At 34.3% G+C, this 20,927-nt stretch overlaps 1 protein-coding gene across 1 annotated transcript in view; it reads right to left on the bottom strand.

The window, feature by feature from the left end:
* LOC129226906 (zinc finger protein 239-like) overlaps window positions 1-1,469 on the bottom strand; it is a 62,167-nt gene extending 60,698 nt beyond the window's left edge. Inside the window, exon 1 of the mRNA XM_054861536.1 lies at window positions 458-1,469. Coding sequence (XP_054717511.1) covers window positions 458-1,252 — 795 coding nt within the window. The 5' untranslated portion in view covers window positions 1,253-1,469. The remainder of the gene's footprint in view (window positions 1-457) is intronic.
* Window positions 1,470-20,927: the final 19,458 nt, after the last annotated feature.

Consider the following 20,927-nt stretch of genomic DNA (forward strand, 5'->3'; position numbering starts at 1 on the left):
AATTATAAGTCTGGAAATTTAGGAAACACGGAATTTTGACAGTTAACAATAGTGACTAGTCACTATTTGCAGGCAAGTTTTCAGCAATTGTTTTTCAGCTTAATTTGCAATCTCATTCAACTTCATCAAAATTACTATCATTCCTATTCATTTTTGTTTTAAACATCATAACACAAATTCCTGTTTTTTCTGTGAATGAAGCAAATAGAAAACACGCTTTTCATTAGTCAGGTTTTCTACACAGCTTATTTTGCTTCATTTGTCAGGAAGGAAGCGCCAGAGAACACTATTCACACAAAAAGTGCTTCTCCTCAGAGTGAGGACACCTGTGTTGCTTCAAATGTGAATGTCGAGTGAATGACTTAGAACAATGTTCACATTTGTAAGGTTTCTCACCAGTATGGACTCTCATATGTATCTTTAAGTTTGAACTTAAAGAAAATGCTTTTGAACAAACTTCACACGAATGAGGCTTCTCGTCAGCATGAGCTCTTATGTGCTGCTTTAAACTTGAAGGTCGAGTGAATGACTTAGAACAATGTTCACACTTGTAAGGTCTCTCACCAGTATGGACTCTTAAATGTATCTTTAAGTTTGAACTTGAAGAAAATGCTTTTGAACAAACTTCACACGGATGAAGCTTTTCATCAGCATGAGTTTTTATGTGCTGCTTGAAGTTTGAAGGTCGAGTGAATGCCTTAGAACAATGTTCGCATTTATAAGGTTTCTCACCAGTATGGACTCTCAAATGTATCTTTAAGTTTGAACTTGAAGAAAATGCTTTTGAACAAACTTCACACGAATGAGACTTCTCGTCAGCATGAGTTCTTACGTGCTGCTTTAAGTTTGAAGGTTGAGTGAATGACTTAGAACAATGTTCGCACTTATAAGGTTTCTCCCCAGTATGGACTCTCGAATGTTGCTTTAAGTTTGAACTCGTAGAAAATGCTTTTGAACAAACTTCACACGAGTAAGGCTTTTCGTCAGCATGAGTTCTAATGTGCTGCTTCAAATGTGAAAGTTGAGTGAATGACTTAGAACAATTTTCGCACTTATAAGGTTTCTCACCAGTATGGACTTTCGAATGTTCCTTTAAGTGTGAACTCGAATAAAATGCTTTTGAACAAACTTCACACGAATAGGGCTTCTCGTCAGTGTGGATTCTCAAATGTACTCTTAAGTTTGAAAGGTTGGAAAATGTCTTTGAACAATCTCCACAAGAATAAGGCCTTTCACTGGAATGAACTCTCATGTGTGAAATTAAATATGAAGATCGAGTGAATGTCTTTAAACAATGTTCGCAAGAATATGGTTTCTCAACAGTGTGCACTCATTCATGCCTCTTAAGTTCTGAAACACGAGGAAATGCCTTCGAACAAGTTTCACACGAGTGCTGCTTCTCACCAATACGGACCTTTGAATGATACGCCATTGGAAACTCCCCAAGACTGGAATCCCGCTAGGACGGATTTTGCAATTTTTCAATCAGTGATCTACTCTTTGAAAACGCTCTTAACCAAAAAATAAAAAAGTTAACTGTCTTCCAAGTTCTCCTATTAGTCTTGACACAAATCTACACGACACATATTTGACAAGCAAGGTTTTAGAGTGTCCTAATTTATCAGTAAACTAACTTTAAAAGCCAGTGGCAGAAAAATGTAAAACAAAACAATTATTTACTTTAGTTCTCAGTCTTGCATGCTTTATCAACTTCAAATGCTTGAAGAGCTCACAAAGCTACAAAAACTTTTCAAGAATGTGATTTCGTAAGCAGACGCATAGGACGAGATCAATGCAACACATCTCTTGATTAAAAGCAAGCGTTTACATCACTCTGCTTGCTTTTTCTTTTAAGATCTCCTCGTCAATATCGGAAAAGGAAGGACACTTGAATATCGCCAAGTGATAGTTTTTAACTAAGTGAATGTACGGAGTTCACAAAACTACAAAAACTTTTCATGGACGCATTTTTCGATTTCTTAAACAGACGCACATAATTTGATCTCTATCTACAGAGACTTCCGCATCATTTGCTTTTTGAAGACTTTTTTGTCGATGTCGAGGATTGTAGAAAAGTGGAATAGTGTAAAGTTATTCTTTGAGGATAACTGGAGTGTACCGATCGTTTCAATCTTTTCACATAATTAAAAGTGTCTTAAATTCCTTAAAACCTACTTGCAACTTTCTTGTTGCATCCATGCAACCCAGTATGAGGAGTATTCTGTAAATTTGTTTTTGCACGCGATAGTTTAAACAACTTGGAAATAAATAAAGTTATTTTAAACTCATGGTACTGAGTCGAAACTTCTTAATAACTTACAAATTAATATTTTTAAAATAAGTGTCTTGATCTCCCTTCGATAAGCGGTGGCTAGACACAAAAGTCTTTTCTCATATCTTCTGTTTCTGGCCAAAACTCCAAAACTGCATCAAATTGAGCGCTGTGTATATTATCGTTCTTTCGACTTTAACTTGATTCAATAGCGAGGAAAAATTTGAAAAGAATTAGAAACCACAGAAACTTAACGAATTTCGTTGTGATTCTTTTTGTATCTATATACACGAGAATCAGCAATAAGTGTTTTAAAAGATATTTAGATGAGCTAAAGCAAAAATGATCAGTATGTCAGATTCGAATGCATTGGACGTAATCCTTGGTGACATCAATAAACTGACTGAATGTTTGGCAACAGTCACTCCTGCATTTCAGTCTTCTCTGCTTCAGTGGACTGGTCTAACTGAAGAAACATAGCTCGACACCTTAGACACAAAATGCATGAAAATTGTAGTCCAGCCTAATTGCTTGAAATCTTGATGTCATAAACTTCCCTGGATGTACGTGCAGAGGATGGTGTTGGTGTTGTTTGAGATGAAACTGATGTTACACTTTGAAGTACACTGTCACGCAATCCAGAATAGTGCTGAAAATAATGAAAAGGATTATTAGTTAGGGGAAAAAGTGACGAATGACATTAAGTGAAAAAAATATAATTTGAATTTTGTCATCTTGAATTCAAATTATGTTTTTCGCAATCACGTGTGTGTGTATGTAGGCGTGTGTGTGTTGTGTGGGGGGGGGGGGGGATGTGTGTTTGTGTGCAGGCATGAGTGTGGATAGTTGTGTGTGTGTTTGTATAGGTGTCTGTATGTATGCGTATGTGTGTATGTGTTTGTGTATGTGTGTGTAGTACATGGACGCAACCTGGAGACTGTTTTCGCTATAGGAGCTGCATCGTGAGGATCCGGTCGACAGTGATGCTGCAGAGGGTGGCGATGGCGGGGGGGGGGGGGATTTAATGAGAGCACATCAAAAAAAAGTCAAGTGAGAACAATAAGCAATCGTGATTGCTCAAAAATAATTAAGTCCTGCTTCCAAATGAACTATTTTAATGGTGAACAAAGAACCCGTGTCTAATACATGGGTTATTTAACTTAAAAACATATTCGAAATTATTGAAACAATTAAAACTAAACTGTAACAAAATAAAATACTGAATTTTAAGAGTTTCATTTTTTGACGAAATTGTTATTGCGATAACCATACAAACACTAGACGAAAAGCTGTGACAAGAATTTGAATATTTTGCATCATCATCAATGCCATCAATGCATTTTTTAATTAGTATAATTGACAGCGAAATTAGCATTTCTACCTTCAAATTATAGTTTAGATTGGAAAAATTGTTTAAATAACCTATTTAAAATAAAATCTTGCAAAGCCCAAATTCGAATTTCGAAAGTTAAAACCTCTTTCTGAAGTTATGATTTCTTACATATTTTTGCCATAGGGTGAAAGGATAAAATTTGGCGGAAAAAAATGTGAACTTCTGTACAAATCACGATATTTTTGTACGAATACACAGCAGTATAGGGTAGAGGATTAGTTGTAGGGTGCAGACTATGCCATTGAACCTTTTAGGAGGGGGAGGAGGGGGTTTGAGAAGTATTTTTTGTCTTTTTGGAGGGCTCTTTCTGTTGGGGGGATCTTCGCGGTTGCCCTTGCTTTCAGAGGGGGGGGCACTCCTGGTAAACAAGATATCACTTTATTTCATATCTTTATAAACTACAAACCAGTACGGCAACAGATGTTTGAGCATGGTCAAGAAGGAAAATATGCTCCCTGTCCGAAAAGACTCTAATTGAACTTCGAATCAGTACACTCGAAACACATATCGCACAAACACATTTATTCACAGGACACAGCACATAACAAGAAAATATTTACACAAGACATAATTTCATGACAACTTTGCCTAACTAATGCTCAAAACTCGAAAATAAAACTCAATAACTCACTATTTCATTTTATAAAATCTCTCTAGTGTTTCTCTATTCTCAATACTCAAAATACGTCATCCTAACTAACATTTTCCAACTCTAATACCCAAAACTCTTATCTCACGCACATTCTAAAGATATTTTGTTGCTAGCTCTCCAGAAAACGAAAACTAAATAAAAACAATTTCAACTAAGAATTTCTCTAGTAAAATAGAATAAAATTATTATAACGAGGAATCTCTCAACACTCCCTATGCAAGGCAAGTTAAGTTTTCCAGGTTATTTAATGTGTAAAGGGTTAAAAATGCAGTTATATATAAAGCTTCCATACAGAAATGGGGCAAATTCTTCTTCTGTAAACAGGCACATATACTAAAAAACATTTTGTTTAATCAGTACATTTCACTGCCTTCTGGGGTTCCCCATACCTACCACAACAGGTGGTTAAACTGGTTGGATGAGGCCATGATGAGGATTTTTTTTTTTTTTTTGAGCAATCAAGAATTGCTTTAAGCTTACTTGACCGAGGTTGATGTTGCTTTGATTTTTCAGGTTACCATGACAAAGAGAAGGAGTCTAGCTCGTCGTTTTAACATTTATTAAGGGGACGAATGTTTGCAGCCATGGCTCCAAATTGTTTGCATTCATTCAAGGCTAAACTTAAGCAGATTTTACTTTAAAAAACGGGGTAGGGGTGTAAAATTACTGGCTCCGCAAGCAGGTGCATTCATGGGCCAGTGCCATCTATACCCTGTACATGCATGCCTACACATATCTAGACCAGGGTTCGCCAATATATATCGGTCGCTATATATATTGTGATACATATCACGATATATATCTGATATTTACTTTGAAAATATCATGATATTTTGATATTTATTGTTTCAAAGTACAACATTTGCGATGTAAAAATTCAATATACTAATCATATTAATATTACTTTTATCATCAAAAATAATAAAAGTAATAGGCTACATTCATGTAACATATTAATGTGTCATTAATGTTATGAAAAATAATACTATATTCCTTCTTTATTAACAATTCATAAAATGATTAGTAATGTAACTATTTCAATTGGTCAGAAAAAAAATGTTTTATGGATATGTACTGACTAATGCATATCTTTTATTTCTTAAATATATAAAAATCGTACAAGTAGTTAACCGAAGAAAAATGAGTAAAGCATCTCTTGCTTAAGTAATTTAATTAAAATTGATAGAAATGTATCAGTTATGCTACATTTTATTTCTTATAGATTAAATTATCACACTTTACAAATGATTGTAAATATTATTTTTATTTAAACGCCATTCAAAGTACTTAAATTTTTACATAAAATGTATACTATTTATGAATGTAAATAATGAAAGAAACTAAAATTTTAAAATTGATTCATTATAGTAATAACATAAGAAAATAAACAGCAGTGATTTCAGGAAGCAGTTGATTTGCACTGATTGAAAATATCCGATATATATCAAAATATCTGATATGTATCAAAATATCCGATATGTATCAAAATATCGGATATTTTCCAAAATATCATGATATTTTCGAACCCTTACAGTGGCATCTATATCCTACATACACAGAGGCTTAAACACACACATCTATCTGCACGGCTACAGACATATACTGCCGTGGGCAGGCAAACAGCAGCATATGCAGAAACGAGTTTTCAAAATATTTGAAGAAATGTGTAATGGAGTCAATACTAACAAACGAAAAATGAAAAATTTGCAGTTACTGCTCTTTACCTGCCCACAGCAATATACACATACACACACATACGCCTACACACTGTAAGGTCATACCACAACTCATGATTGCAAAAAACCTTAATTTGAATTCCAGATGTCTAGAATTCATATTTATTATTTTATTTTACAGTAGACACTCGTTTTACGTGGGGGTTACGTTCCACGGAAATGCCGCATAAAACGAAACCGCCTAAATTGAGACCTAATAGTAACGTTTAAATAGGGGTTAGGTTCTGTAGATAAAAAAAAAAAAAAAAAAACCTTCATTCTAGTGATGACTAATTGTATAATAAGTTTAATGTGTACTTATATCGATTTTTATGCACAACATGCATAAAGAAAACATAAATTAATTTCGTGTTTTGAGGGTTTATAAAGAGGAGTGGGCTATGAGTCTTTAAGAATTTTTCTCTGTTATTCATTGCAGAGCATTAGCACATCCATGATAACTTGCGCCACTTCCATGACAGAATCTTCCTTCACTAACAAATCAGAAAGATCATTTCTATTGACTAGAAATGGCTCAAAATTTTCAAAGTGAACGTTTTTGGTTGTGTGTCACTGATGTCGGTATCTTCGTTGGTTTTGGCCTCCTTGGTCACTTCTAAAAGCTCTTCTTCCAGAGAGCTCTAAACTGTGTGAATTTAATAACTTTACTTCAGGAAAGAGCTCTGGAACCAATCATATAAACTGTCTCCAGCGACCCAAGCTTGATTATTAGCATGACAAAATGCAGTTTATTACGTGTAATCTGCAACTTTATGAGTTTGGATTTTGAAAAAGAGTAAAATTTTTTCTATTTGCATTGCCGCATCCGCGTAAAACCGAAACTCATCGCCGTAAAATAAAAAAAAGGTGTCAAATCTTAAACCGCGTATAATCGAAACTGCGTAAAATAGTGTACTGCTTATATTCACTCTGTTGAGCACGCAAAAAAACATTACGCAACCTTTATTTCTTTTTGTTTTCCGGCACTGCTTGTAACTGATAAAAAAGTTGCGATGAGAAATCTGTAGTTTATATTTCTTATGAACTTAAAATAGCCATTCTTACAAAGAACAATACTTTAAAGCTATATACAATCAAGTACTAAAATGTCAGAGACTGATATCTTTAGGAATTTGTCTTTGGTGGTACAGCACAGGCTGCCCCAAAACCTGAACTTAAAGCTTAAGGGGTTACAGTACCTCAAAAATGATGAACCGATCAAAAATTTTTTTATTATTTATTTCAAAACTAAAACCTATTTTGAACACAGGGAAAAGTTTCATTGCTTTAGTTCAAATATTTAAAAAGTTATGAGTGGTTTTAGTCCATGCTCGCTATGTGTTCTTACGCAAAAGAAAAACTTTAAACTGCTTTTTCACGATGATGGTATTTTTGTGTTTTCATGTCATTAGAATCCCCAAGGATTTTTTTTCTATTAAAGATAGTTTTAAAGTAATACTTTTTGCAATTGGGATAACATACTGGACAAAACTGTGCATTGGATAAGCATTTTAGAAATTACTCAAATGTTTAGAGCCATGTCAAACCTTTAAAAACCAATTTTTTTTCTAAAAAAACTTTGCTTTTTTACATTTTTTAAACTCATAAGCAAATAAATGCACAGATTTTTAGAGATGATTATAGTGATCGTTTAGCAAAAAAAAAAAAAAAAAAAAAAAAAAAAAAAAAAAAAAAAAAAAAAGCCTTAGGGATTTCAAAAAATTGAAATTTTCTTCAATTTTTTGAAAAGTAGACAATATTTTTTAATTTTGAAAATAAATTATTGATTAAGAAATAAGTATGCATGTTATGGTTTCAAAGAAATATAAAATTTACTTAAATTTAAAAGAAATGTTTGAAAGGTACTGTGACCCCTTAACAAAGGCAAAGATATTATTCATTACTACAGTGGACAAGGGGAAATTGAATCAGTGGTTAATTGAATCAGCCGCTGTAATGAATCAAATTGTCGAAAACAAAATAAAATCCATCTTTATTGAATTTGCCGCTTTATGTAATCAAAATTGTTTAAAACAAATGTGATTCGTATAAGTGGCGACCACAGTAGAACTTCAAGGGATTCGTGAGTGCATAAAAAATAAAATAATATGTAAAATAAACAAAAAAAAAAATTGAATTTTGACATCTTGAATTCAAATTATGTTTTACGCAATCAAGAGTGTGTGTATGTATGCAGGCGTGTGTGCTTGTGCATGGGAGGTATGAGTGTTTGTGTGCGTGGGGGCGGGGTATGTGTATGTGTGTGTAGGTATATGTGTTTGTGTCTGTATGCATGCATGAATATGAGTATGTGTGTGCATGTGTAGGTGTCTGTATGTGTTGTTGTGTGTATGTGTTTTTATGTGTATGTGTTTGTGTGTGTATGTGTAGGTGTCTGTATGTGTTTTTGTGTGTATGTGTTTTTGTGTGTATGTGTTTGTTATGTATGTGTGTGTGGTGGTGTGTGTGTATGTATGCGCGTGTGTGTTGGATATGAACGCAACCTGGAGACGGTTTTTGCTACAGGAGCAGCATCGTGAGGAACCGGTCGACGGTGGTGCTGGTGGGAAAATAAAATGATAGCACATCAAAACAGTCAAATGAAACCAATAAGCAATCGTGATTGCTCAATAATTAGTTCAATTTTTCTGGTCACTGTGCATAATAAATAACAATGGTAATTCTCTTATTAATGCTGCGAACGTGAGTGGTGTGCACGCCAACCTCAGATAAAATTTAGATTACCTTGAAAAAATATTTGTTTTGTGTTTCCGATTTCATAAGATGTAGCGATAATATGCTCTGCTAGTATTACGTTCAAAATCAAATTATGAGTAGTAATGTAAATTTTTGTGTATGAAATCATTTAGATCTTCATTTAAATTTCTAGCTTCTAAATGACTAGATTCAGCCATCCTAACCAGCTTCATTTTCCTATACAACTGTATCAGCGACATAAAATGTGTGTGTGTGGGGACTTGATTTCACGTGACTGTTCAAAGGGATGCTTCGATCCCAGGGGCGCCCCGAACTCGCATTTCGGGAGGGTGGAAATTCGCAATTTGGCGTATCAAGTGAAGTCTTGCCAAAACTTAACAACCATCCCAATTCCCAATTCATCCAAAAAGCAAAGAAAAGAATGAAAATAGAAAATTATTTTAAAAGCCTTGCTTAAAATAATTACAAACATTTATTTGTTAACAAACAGAAGATGGCAACAGTTAAAAAGTTTAAATCATCGCGATTTTCTTGTCATTTTCCAACAATTACAATCACGCGAACTGTACGTAGACGACAGTTTATAACGATTTATCTTTCTTATTGTTGCAATTATGAAGCTATTTTTATTCACACACAAAAAAAGAAAAAAAAACAGCCCCCATGGAGCGATTGGCGCCAAAACTGAACCAACGCCTGTTTACATATGGATTGACATTTATTCCAAATTTCATCCAGAACGTAGAATTAGTTCTTGAGATATGGCACTTACAATGGAAAACAAAGAACGTTCGATTGCGCCACCCCCGTTTCAGCTATTGACGCTATTATATATATATATATATATATATATATATATATATATATAATAATAATAAAAGTGAAAAATATTAAAAAGACCACACCAAGAGCCCATAGATGCGCAACGCAGCAAAACTAAAAAGCCAAGTAAATATAAAATTAAGCAAATAGAATTTCAAATATTAAACAAATTATAAATAATTAATGATGATAAAAAGGAAAAATGCAAACAGCTATTAAGTAGGAAAAGATAAGACAGGAAAAGATAAAGTGTGAATCCAGAGCTCATCAGCCGTGGAGGATTCATTAATATGGTCAAAAGACCAACATTTTAACTATGAACTAAAAGGGAATGTTTAAGCTCCAGTACATGCAACATAGAGTAACAATGGGTAAAAGCACCACTTGCTAAACTAAAAACAATAAACTACAGCTCAAATATATATATATATATATATATATATATATATATATATATATATATATATATATATATATATATATATATATATATATATACGTGTGCATAGTGGGATTACGGGCGGCTACATATTTTAAAACCGTTTGTATTTATAGAGAAGTTTTAGACTATATTCACGTAACTGATAAATCTTTTTAAACAGGTGAAATTTCATATTTTGGAAATTCTTCAAATTTTTATAGACTTAAATGTCGTGATTTCATTTCTGACTGAATACTATTTCGTTCTTTATACTCAATGCTATTTTACTTTTGTGGGAAAGGAAGTAGCTCGATTTTGAATCACATCAAAGCTGAGTGTTTTGAGTTCTTTCGGTTAAAACAAGAAACGAATGAATATAGCGATTATTTCTTACAATTATTATTGACCCAGGCAACGCCGAATACTTTTGCCAGTTATTAATGTTTGGAAGTTTACAATTTTGGGCATTGATTTTTGCAATTTCAATTTTTAAAAAAATATAAAATTCCCTGCATTTTTCAGGTTTTTAAAATTTTTTTCAAAATTCCCTGTTTTTGTAGATTTTTGAATTCCCAGTATTTTTCTTGTTTCTTCAGGTTTCCCTGTGACGTGGCAACCCTACAAAATTAAGTTATCCGGTACTTTGGCTGAGCGACCGATATATTTGTTTTTTTTTTTTTTTAAATTACACATGGTCTATGCCAAATGTTCCTGTTTCACACCAATTCCCGGTGTCCCGGACTGCTTACTCCACCTCTCAGTAAAACACTAATTTGATTACAGATGATCAAAGAAGTCTAAATATATTGTCAGCCCCACTTCATCGGGTAACGGATAAACGAATATCTCGCTCATACGAATAAAATCTCTCGGAACCGAATATTTCCCCATACGTGTAATGTTAGATATCCCTGCTTAATCGAATAATTTCCCCGGATAATCAAATAATTGTGATCAGCTTAATCATATATTTTTGCTGAGAAAAGTTTTGTATACGCTCAAAATAAATTAAAAAATTAATTTGAATTTTGACAACTTGAATTCAAATTATGTTTTTCGCAATCACGACCGTGTGAGGCGAGTGTTTGTGTAGGCGCGTTTCTGTGCATGTACAAGTGTGTTTGTGTGTGTATAGGCGTTCGTGTGTGTGTATGAGTGTGCCTGTATGTAAGCATTAATGCGTGTGTAGGCGTATGTGTGTGCAGACGTGTATGTAGGCTTGTGTGTTTTTGTGTATGTATGCATGTGTGTGTGCAGGCATGTGTGACTGTAGGTATGTGTGTAGGTGTGTGTATGTAAGCATTAATGCGTGCATAGGCATACATGTGTGCAGACAAATATGTGTATGTAGGATTGTGTGTGTTTGTGCATGTGTGCAGGCATGTGTGTGTGTTGGTGTGTGTATGTATGCTTGCTAGAGGAGCAGCATCGGGAGGAGCTGATCGACGGTGGTGCTGCAAAGGAAGGCAGGGGGGGGGGGAATAAAATCATAGGAACTTCATTCAAAGGTCAGGGAGAACAATAAGCATTTTGTGATTGCTCAATAAGAGCAATTAGTGATGTAAAAATTTAAAATAGTATTTTTCGGCAAACAACGGGCGGGAAAAACAACATTCATATTCCATCAAAGCATTTCCATTATTCTATCTAGTTTCTTTTATAGTTGCCATTACCAAAAGACAATCGATAATTAAATTTGTAACTCCAACAAACTATAGGGGGGCACTGCAGCCACCGTCTAATGGCGGATGAAAAAGATAAAACAAACGCACGCCATACCGTAGAAAATGCTAATAAACCTAGTAATTTTTGTTTGTATGTATGACTTTTTTGTTTTATTCTTTTTAAATCAAATTTGGAAATCTTCAAAAATATCATTGAAACAAGTTTCTTCTGCTTATCAAATTACAAAATTATGTATAATATCTTAAGCAAAAACATTCATCATTACCATTTCAAAGTATTATTTTAAAGAAATGTATGAAGCATCACTTGCAGGACAACGTCGCATACATTGTACAAGCTACGCAAGAGTACATTAAATCAAAATATAAGTGAACTAGCTTTTGCCTGCGGCTTCGCTCACATTGATGTAGTTTTTTTTTTCAATTGATTCAAGTCCATGGTCATTACAGGCAGAGGCACTACAGGGAGAGGTCAAATAGTAACAAAACATTGTTTGTCTCTAGTTTCGCCAATATTTCAAATTGCCTGCCCCCTTAAATGTATCAAAAGGTATGATTAAAAATGAAAATTAGGGGGAAAGGGAGTAAAAGAAATGTTGGCAAAACTGAGAAGAAATCCAAAAATCACAAAAAAATAAATCACGAAAACGTTCCGGAGTTGTAAAGAAGTCAGTTTGGGTAATTCCCAAAAAATCCAATTCGAGTGAGGTCAACTATTCTTAAATAAAGTGAAACAGTTCCCTTATAATCCCGATCTCCATCAAATACATAATATCCAGAGCTACATCGGCAATCTAAATTATTGTATAATGAGTAACTTCTTATCGTAGAAATCGTCCCAAAATAGGATCAACAATGATGCTACCCGAAATGTTTCCAATAAACTAAAAATTTGGCAATTGTTTGAAATTGTGTACAAAGACAAAGTAATGGAAGTTTTTGCGCTATTTATGAATTTGCGAATTAGTTGGCGAATTATTTTACGTGTTAACAAATTTAAAGAAAGAAATATTAAAGAAATGGCGATATTTGGTTACATGGTGAAAACCGAGAAACAGTATTGCGTAGTCTTTAGCTTCAAAAACAGCGACAGTTGAAAAAAATGCCAAATGCCTTAGCTATTGAAATGATTCCACAAAAAACGTTTGGCTAGATTCCAGCTGATCGATTAAATACCCAGTCAATACAAAAAAATATAAAAAACCATTAATTGCCTCAAAGTTGCATTAAAATGGAAAAAAATCAGCCAAATCCATGCATTATTTGTCAATCTTGTGCAAAAATCTTACTTCAAGATTTGACTTGAGAAAAACCTTGAACAGTCACGAAAAGCAAAGATAGTCAACAATACAACAATAGTCGTTATCGACAGGGAGTTGAGATGATACACTAAATATTGTATTGAGTTAAGGAATGCCTTCGAACATGGAACTAAAAAGCTCATAACTCGTTTTTTATTCTACTTAGAAATTTCGAACAGGTGCCATCTTCAGCAGAAAAATCAGAGCTTTCGATGGACATATAACGTTAATATGTGCAAGTATTTTTTCATCCCATACTAGAGAATTTATACAAAAATTGTGTTTTATTGCCCCCCTAAGGGGGTTTTGCCCCCCATAATGGGACGAAAACTACCCTATGTGTTATTCTGATGCATAAGCTATATTATTGTAAAGTTTCATCAAAATCCATACAGTAGTTTTTGCGTGAAAGATTAACAAACATCCATATATCCATACAGACAAACTTTCGCATATATAATAGTAGTAAGATGTTCACAAGGTTCTACTGTTTCTCAATTTCTAAATGAACATTAAGAGCAAGTACATGAAATACACGGCCAGCTCAGTCATTTCCAGCCGAGGACTGCAGTTTCGTGCTTATTAGCACTCATCAGCCCGGCATAGGAAAGTGACTGAGCCTGAAATGGAAAATCTCTTGAGGAAGCCAAGAATGCCAAAAAATCTGGCAGCTAATATAGAATTAGCACAGACCCGACGAGTGACCGAAGCAATGATTCGGTTTCAAATCGAAGATTGAAAGCAAGACATGGTATATTTAGTAAGTTACTGAACCAAACCATTGCTTTGGTCACTCGTCTGGTCTGTACTAATTCTGTATTAGCCACCAGTTTGTTTGGCACTCTTAGCGGCTTCCTTAAGAGGTTTTCCACCTCCAGCTCAGTCACTTTCCTATGCCGAGCTGATGAGTGCTAATAAGCATGAAACTGCAGTCCTCGGCTGGAAATGACCGAGTTGGCGGTGTATTCCATGTATTTCTGCTTTAGCCCTGCCGAACGGGCGGGTAATTTATTGAATTAAGAGTAAGTGTTACGAAGAGTGTTATTCGTAAATAATCAATAAACATCATTTCCAACGTTGTATTTTAATCTTCCATTAAAATGAAACATTAGAAAAAGAGCATACATGATGACAAGGGGAAGTGAAACAACAATAGTAAACAATGTCAAGCACTAATTAACACATGGATCAGACATTCAGTTATCAATGTTAATAAGAGATATGAAATCGTACCCTCCTGTGTCTCAACCTTCTAATTTTGAATTGGGAATGTAGGTTTGGTGAATAAAGGGTTCTCTTCTTAAAGGGGTATGATTTGAAAAGTTAATTTTGGGACTAAGATTTTTATTTAAAAAAAAAAACGACTCTGCCTGTCCTATGAAAGAGTTCACTATAAAAAAAAAAAAAGAGTTCAAGCAGACAGTCCTGTATCTATATCCAGTTCATGAGAAAATTGGTGAGGAATTTGAAAGTCATAGCAGAGCGAGTCGGAAAAACGTTGTTTAGATGAAATCACCACTTACTTGTTTTGATGAATATGTAAAGATTTCAAAGTATCGACTGCAGCAATTTAAAGTTCTCTCTCAACATTCGATTCCGGAAACTAAGAGAACAAACATTATTCTTCGGCAGAATTTCAATCCGCGTTCAATTTCTCAATATCGAATACAGCACCATAAAAAACATAAGAAAAATAACGCTGCTACAATACTCTTTATCTGACGGCTGCAGATAAACCACAGTGATAAGAGTTTGAAATAAATTATTATTTAATGTTAATAAACCTTTTAATTTAATTTTGTACAAATACTAATGGACAATCCATTATTATTCTGATAAGAAAACTTTAATTGACTACAAATAATTATAAAAAAAAAATTTAAATGAAGCAAATATTTGCAGTTCTAAAATTAAAATGCTTCGCAATTAAGACTTAATATATAGCTTTTCGTCCCCCTTAAAGTGAAGGAACAAAAAAAAAAAAAAAAAAAAATGCCAATTTATATTTCAGTTTTTTTCTATCGTGCTTTATGATAAGGAACTGAGAGAAAATCCCCCCCTCCCTTTTTTTACCAATAAAACTCTGAATTAATACATACTTTGCAAAATAAACTCTGGCATGCTGAAATATTAGAATTTCTCGGAATGCCGGACAACCTCCACTTATTTCTGACATGTTTCCCTATGTCAAAAAATATGGTATGTAAACATAGTTACAAAGGCTAAACACAACATGATCGAGAAAAATGTCCCTTCAGCTAGGACTAAAGGGTCACTCAAACTCACCTAAAATAAAAGAGTTCAGAAAATATAAGGTGGTTTGCACACTCCAAAATTGTCTACTACGCTCCAAAACTTGAGTTGTCCAGCATGGAAAGTGGTATTTGCCCCTTATACCAGTGTTAATTTGGGGGTATTGCTTCATGCAGTTAACAACATTTTATTGTTTTCACATGAAAATTTAGATTTGGTTTCTAAAATATTTCAGACAAGCTTGGAAAAAATCTTTTCTGCTGGGCACCAGAGCTTAGGCAATAAAAAAAAAAAAAATGTTTGGGCGATATTTCGATAATTGGGAATCTGGCGATCTTTCTTCATTGGCGTAAATTTTTGGCTCAATCGCCTGCGCGAGAAGTATTTTTCTTTGCAAATCAAAACAAAGAGATCGGAAACATCTGTTCACATAGGGTTACTATAAATCAGTAGGTTTACCAAAATAAAATTATTTACGCCAAAAATGAGACGAGCGCGTCAGATTAACAATCTTCGAAATATCCCCAGTGTTTGGATTTGATTTTTAAAAACTCCCCTCCCTCTCCTATTTTTGATTAAAACATAACCATTAAAGCATGCCTAGAAATGAAATTTAAATAATTGCATGCATTCTCAACGTAATTACAAGAAACGGTATGTGAAAATTAAGCTTACTTGTTTTGATGACTGCGTACAGATGCCGAACAAAGGAAAAAATCACAGTAACACACCTTTGTCCTTTAATTCCGGCGACGCGTCAAACAAATATGATTCCAAAGCAGAATTTCAGTAAGCGAATATCTCTCATTCTAGAGGACGAGAAAGAAAAAATACTATTTTCAAGCAGAACTCTTCAAAGGAAGCAATAATAACTATTAAAATCATAGAACTTTGTTCGAAATAAACACACAACACCAAGAAACTAGCATGCAAAGCAACCAGCAGCGGGAAAATCCACTGCATTATATTATAGCTGACGCATTAGTGCAAAGGGTGACGGTGAGACTCCCGCTGTGGGTTTCTCCTCTTCGATGCGTATGAGATGTTGAGACATAGGCTGCGTTCGGAAATGATTCACCGGTTACAATGCGTGGTTAGCCCGGTGTGGTTATAACGTATTTGGAATTTCTCTAGGAATTCCGGTAGAACAGCTGTGTTTTCGATTTTCGAACGCTCATGGTTGAACCGCGGTAGTTCTAGTCAGTAGCAAACAACACTCCAATCAAAGCGTAACTCAAAACATGAAACATGACCGGCTTGGCCAACACAGACTTTGTGACGTTTGCGAATTTCGCTAACCGCTTCTAGAGTCCCTATAGGGACTCTAGTAATGATTGATGAAACTTGACACATTTCCAAATAAGAGCAAGTATTTTCCGTTATTTAAATTATTAGAAATTCATCAAGCCTTTACCGGCCTTTTCAGAACAGAAAAAAAAAACGGATGAAGAATCATAGTTAATTTTAACGAAAGACGTAATTTCCTCATATAGGCTAAATATTTCGTTCTTGTGTGCTCAGAGTAACGATGGTTATGAGAAGCCCGTGAAGTGGTGTTGCTGCATGATTTTCACAAGAAAATGCCATGGTATTTTACATCCATTGTTACGCTCATACTTTAACTGTGTCAATTTAATGAGTGTTCATCACTTTCTTCTGCTAGAAACACATTTCAGCTGCACAATGCATAAGTTTTCATAGATACACTTTAAAAATACATACTAATTTTTAAAAAAAACATTATTTGAATTTTGACATCTTTAATTCAAATTATGTTTTTCGCATCACGAGTCAAGTATGTGTATGTAGGCGTGTGTGTTTGTGTGTGGGGGTATGTATGTTGTGTGTATAAGTATGTGTTTGTGTGTGTAGGCAGTGTTTGTGTCTGTGTGCAGGCATAAGTGTGTGAGTAGTTGTGGGAACGGTGGTACATAGGCGGATTTAGGCCAAAAGTTTTGGGGGTGCAACAATAACAGGGATCTTGGGGGGGGGGGGACTCCTGGGACAACAAGGCAGTGGCGAAACCAGAAAATAATTTTGAAATGGGGAGCACTTTTAAAACTTTTCCCCAGGTTCTCCTCCGGAAATTTTTTTAATATTGTGATCCTGAAAACAGTTTCATGCTGTTTCTGGTGATATTAGGGGAAAGAAAAGTTCGCAGAGATCTCCACGGAGAGTTTTAAGAACTGAAATCTTAAAAACGTGATTATAGGCTATATTTTAAAGAGGACGGTGTACTAAGCGTCTCATCCAATTGTCGAAATAAAAACAGTTTTTGACAATCTTAGATTATATTAGAGGAAACGATATTGTATTTTCTCGAAAATTTTCCAAAGTTTAAGTCTTAAAAACGCGATGTAGACCATGTTTAGTAATATTAAGGGCTCGGCAATTTAAAACATTTGAAACTGCAGAAAAAGTCAAAGTGTGTTCGATGTTGTTAGAAGTAAGGGCGGATCGAGCTTCAGGTTTGGAAGGAGCCTGAAGAGGGGTTCACCCCCCCCCCAAAAAAAAAAATTGAAGTAGTAGTTGTAAAAACGCAGTTTTAGAGTTCTTGGTGATGTTAGGGTGAAGAAAGGTACGAGAAGCTCCAAGGCTATTTTTAGAAATTTAAGTCTTATAAATGTGATTATAGTTCATATTAATAGTTTGGGTAAGGAATGAGACTTAGGGACTCCGTAATCGATTTTTTGAAAAACAGATAGAAATACGTCACCCCTCCTCCTCACTACCTCTTTAATTGTTCAAAATGGAAGTTCCAAAAACGCAATGGTAGACAATTTTTGACGCTGTTACCGAAAAGAGGGTTCTGGAGCTCTCCTCTGGAAATTTTTCGAAACTGAAGTCCTAAAAATGAAGTTCTAATGCAATATCCCATGGTATTAGGAAGAGGATTTCAAAGGCAATGTCCCAAAAGGTTTTCACCTTAAATATTACGAAACTGTAGTTTTGAAAACCAAAATATTAACAATCTTTGATGATATTAGAGAAGAGGGGTCGGAGGCTCTTGTTCAAAAATTTTGCAAAATTGAAGTCTTAAAAACACGAGTGTAGCCATATTTCGTAATGTTAGAGACATTGCAGTTTTACAAAACTGAAGCTCAAAAAAACGCAATTTTAAACGATTTTTGATGCTTTTAGCTGATTGGAGGTTTTACATTGGAAATTTTGCGAAATTAAAGCCCAGGAAACGAAATTTGAGATACTCCATAATAACTTTGGATGAGGAGAGGGCTTCGGAGAAGAAAAATTTTGAAGACTTGCTTATTTTCAGACGAAATAGAAAAAATGAAAAAAAAAAAGGGGGAAATTAAAGAAAGAGGGGGGAGGGAGAGGATGAGGCACACAATTCACCTCCAATAATCTGAAGCTGTTGAAAAATTTAACTGTCGAGATTTCTTTTTGAAACAAACAAAAAATTTTTCCCAGCATTATTTTTTTCTTAAATCACTCCGTTTTCCCAAGAGGCTTTCTTTTCTTCTCTGCAATGATAAAGAATATTCCTTAAAAAATTTCAACTCGGCATTCTGTGTGTGTTGGGGGGGGGGGCACCGGTACTGTCCCCCCCCCACACACACATCTGAATGCAACACTGCAACAAGAATTTTTTTTTTGACTTGATTAGCCATGGTTGTTTTAAAATAGAAGAAATTGTAGTGATATACCAATAAATACGCAATTACAGATCATACAATTAATCAATAACACATCACTGAACAATAAATAGTTTGAGGAATTTCTTTATTTGCATGAAATTATTTATTACATTTTTTTTTCTTCAAAGGGATAAAATTAATTCTCAATATAAGCACCGATATATATCTCTCACTGGCGATGTGTGGCGATACACTGGATTTGTTTCAAGTAAATTTACTTGCATTGTAGCAATGAAAAGAAAAAAAAAATTCTAACTACGTTTCTAGGTGAAATACAGTCGAACTAGCTATTAACGAGCCCTGATTTAACAAGAACCTGGATTGAACAAGAAAATCAGAAATACTTGTTTGCTACAATGTTAAGTCTACGGGAGCATGACTTGCTTTCAACGAACAAACCCCGTTTAAAGCGAGCAATACTTTGTGATTCATAAAATTTCTATTGACTTCTAGCTCAGTTTCTTTCTTGGAAAAATTTCTTTAATTTTCTGAAATCAACCTGAAGTTAGTCATGAGTCATAAATCCTGAGAAAAAGTGATGACGGCACTTTTTTATTTTTATTTTGTGGAGTAGAGGAGTATTTGAAAAATTTCTACCAACGTTATCACTTCCGAGGCTATTGTAGCTCTAATTCAAACTAAAACGGATGAAAAAAGAAAAAAAAAATGAAAGCGACAACGATAACGACAAATGTGAAGAATTTCATGCTGAACCACGCTCAACATAGTCGATGGCTTTTGTTATGTAGAAAAGTTTCAAACTATTTTGGAAGTCTAGGGTGATAATGACGATGTGTTTCGAGCCCATAAGCATGTATCGAAAACAGTAAAGCAAGAAAAAGATAAGACAGTTCAAAGCATGGTAGCTAAAACTAAACAGAAATAAAAATCATACAAATCAAGTGTGTTTGAATTTATGATTTTTTTACGCACCCCTTTTTTACGAGCCCTCGGTTATAAAAAGCAAATATCACGGTTCCTTCGTGCTCGTTACAAGCGAGTTCGACTGTATACTAAATTTTAATTTTTTTCAAAACCCAACCAAAAATGTTGGGGGTGCGATGCACCCCCTGGCACCCCCGTAAATCCGCCTATGCGGTGGTATGTGTATGAGTGTGGGGCATATGTGTTTGTGTCTGTGTGCAGACATGAATATGTGTGTAAGTATATGTGTGTGTATGTGTTTGTATGCATATGTGTGTGCGTGCGTGTGTGTGTGTATGCGTTTGTGTGCATTTGTGTGTATGTATTTGTGTGCATATGTGCCCTACTAGCAAAATTTCTTGCATCAACCTTGACAGATCTTGATATTATGCTGACGGCGTCAATATTGACGTGTTTCATACTGCATAAAGCTTGCATAAAGATTAAAAAGCAATATTACAGTAACAACTCTAAATGTAGGCACAGAAAATAAAATTTATTTTAATTTTTACCCTCGAAGGACTCAGATCTAAGGTAGAATTTAAAGGTGATATTCTAGTAAACGTTTTATTTAGCTTGTAACAATGACTGAAAGCTTCGTTTTTGTCATATCTTATGCATGATTGTTTACCCATACATGTCGAAGCTATGGAATGTTACAGTTGATATTTTTGTCAAATTAAAATTTGCCACTTCAGATCTGCATTTAAGATTCTGCTGAAATAGTATTTTCAGTGTGTTGGTATTAATGAAAAAAATTTAGTTTTATTTGCTCCAAGCTAAATGAAAATTTTATAAGTATTTCTTTTTCAATTCTATTACTTGTACGAATTGACAGAAAATTCTGTTTCTTCAAAAGTTTCATCAAAAAGACTACAATATACTTCCAAATTCTATACTTCAACTGAATAAGTTCTTTTTTTTTTAAAAGTAAAGCAGCTGCATTTATTCCATGTTGACAAGATATGATAGTTCTAGCTGTGTTACAGAATACTCTAAATTTTAATCTAAAATGAATATCTCTTTTTCTCTACAGTTTTTATTTAAAGAGAAAAAAGCATATCTTTTAAAAACTCTACAAAGGTACCGGTAGAAAAGAGGACTGCCTAAGATAA

Source organism: Uloborus diversus, chromosome 7 (assembly GCF_026930045.1).
Source record: "Uloborus diversus isolate 005 chromosome 7, Udiv.v.3.1, whole genome shotgun sequence".
Classification (NCBI taxonomy): Eukaryota; Metazoa; Arthropoda; class Arachnida; order Araneae; family Uloboridae; genus Uloborus; species Uloborus diversus.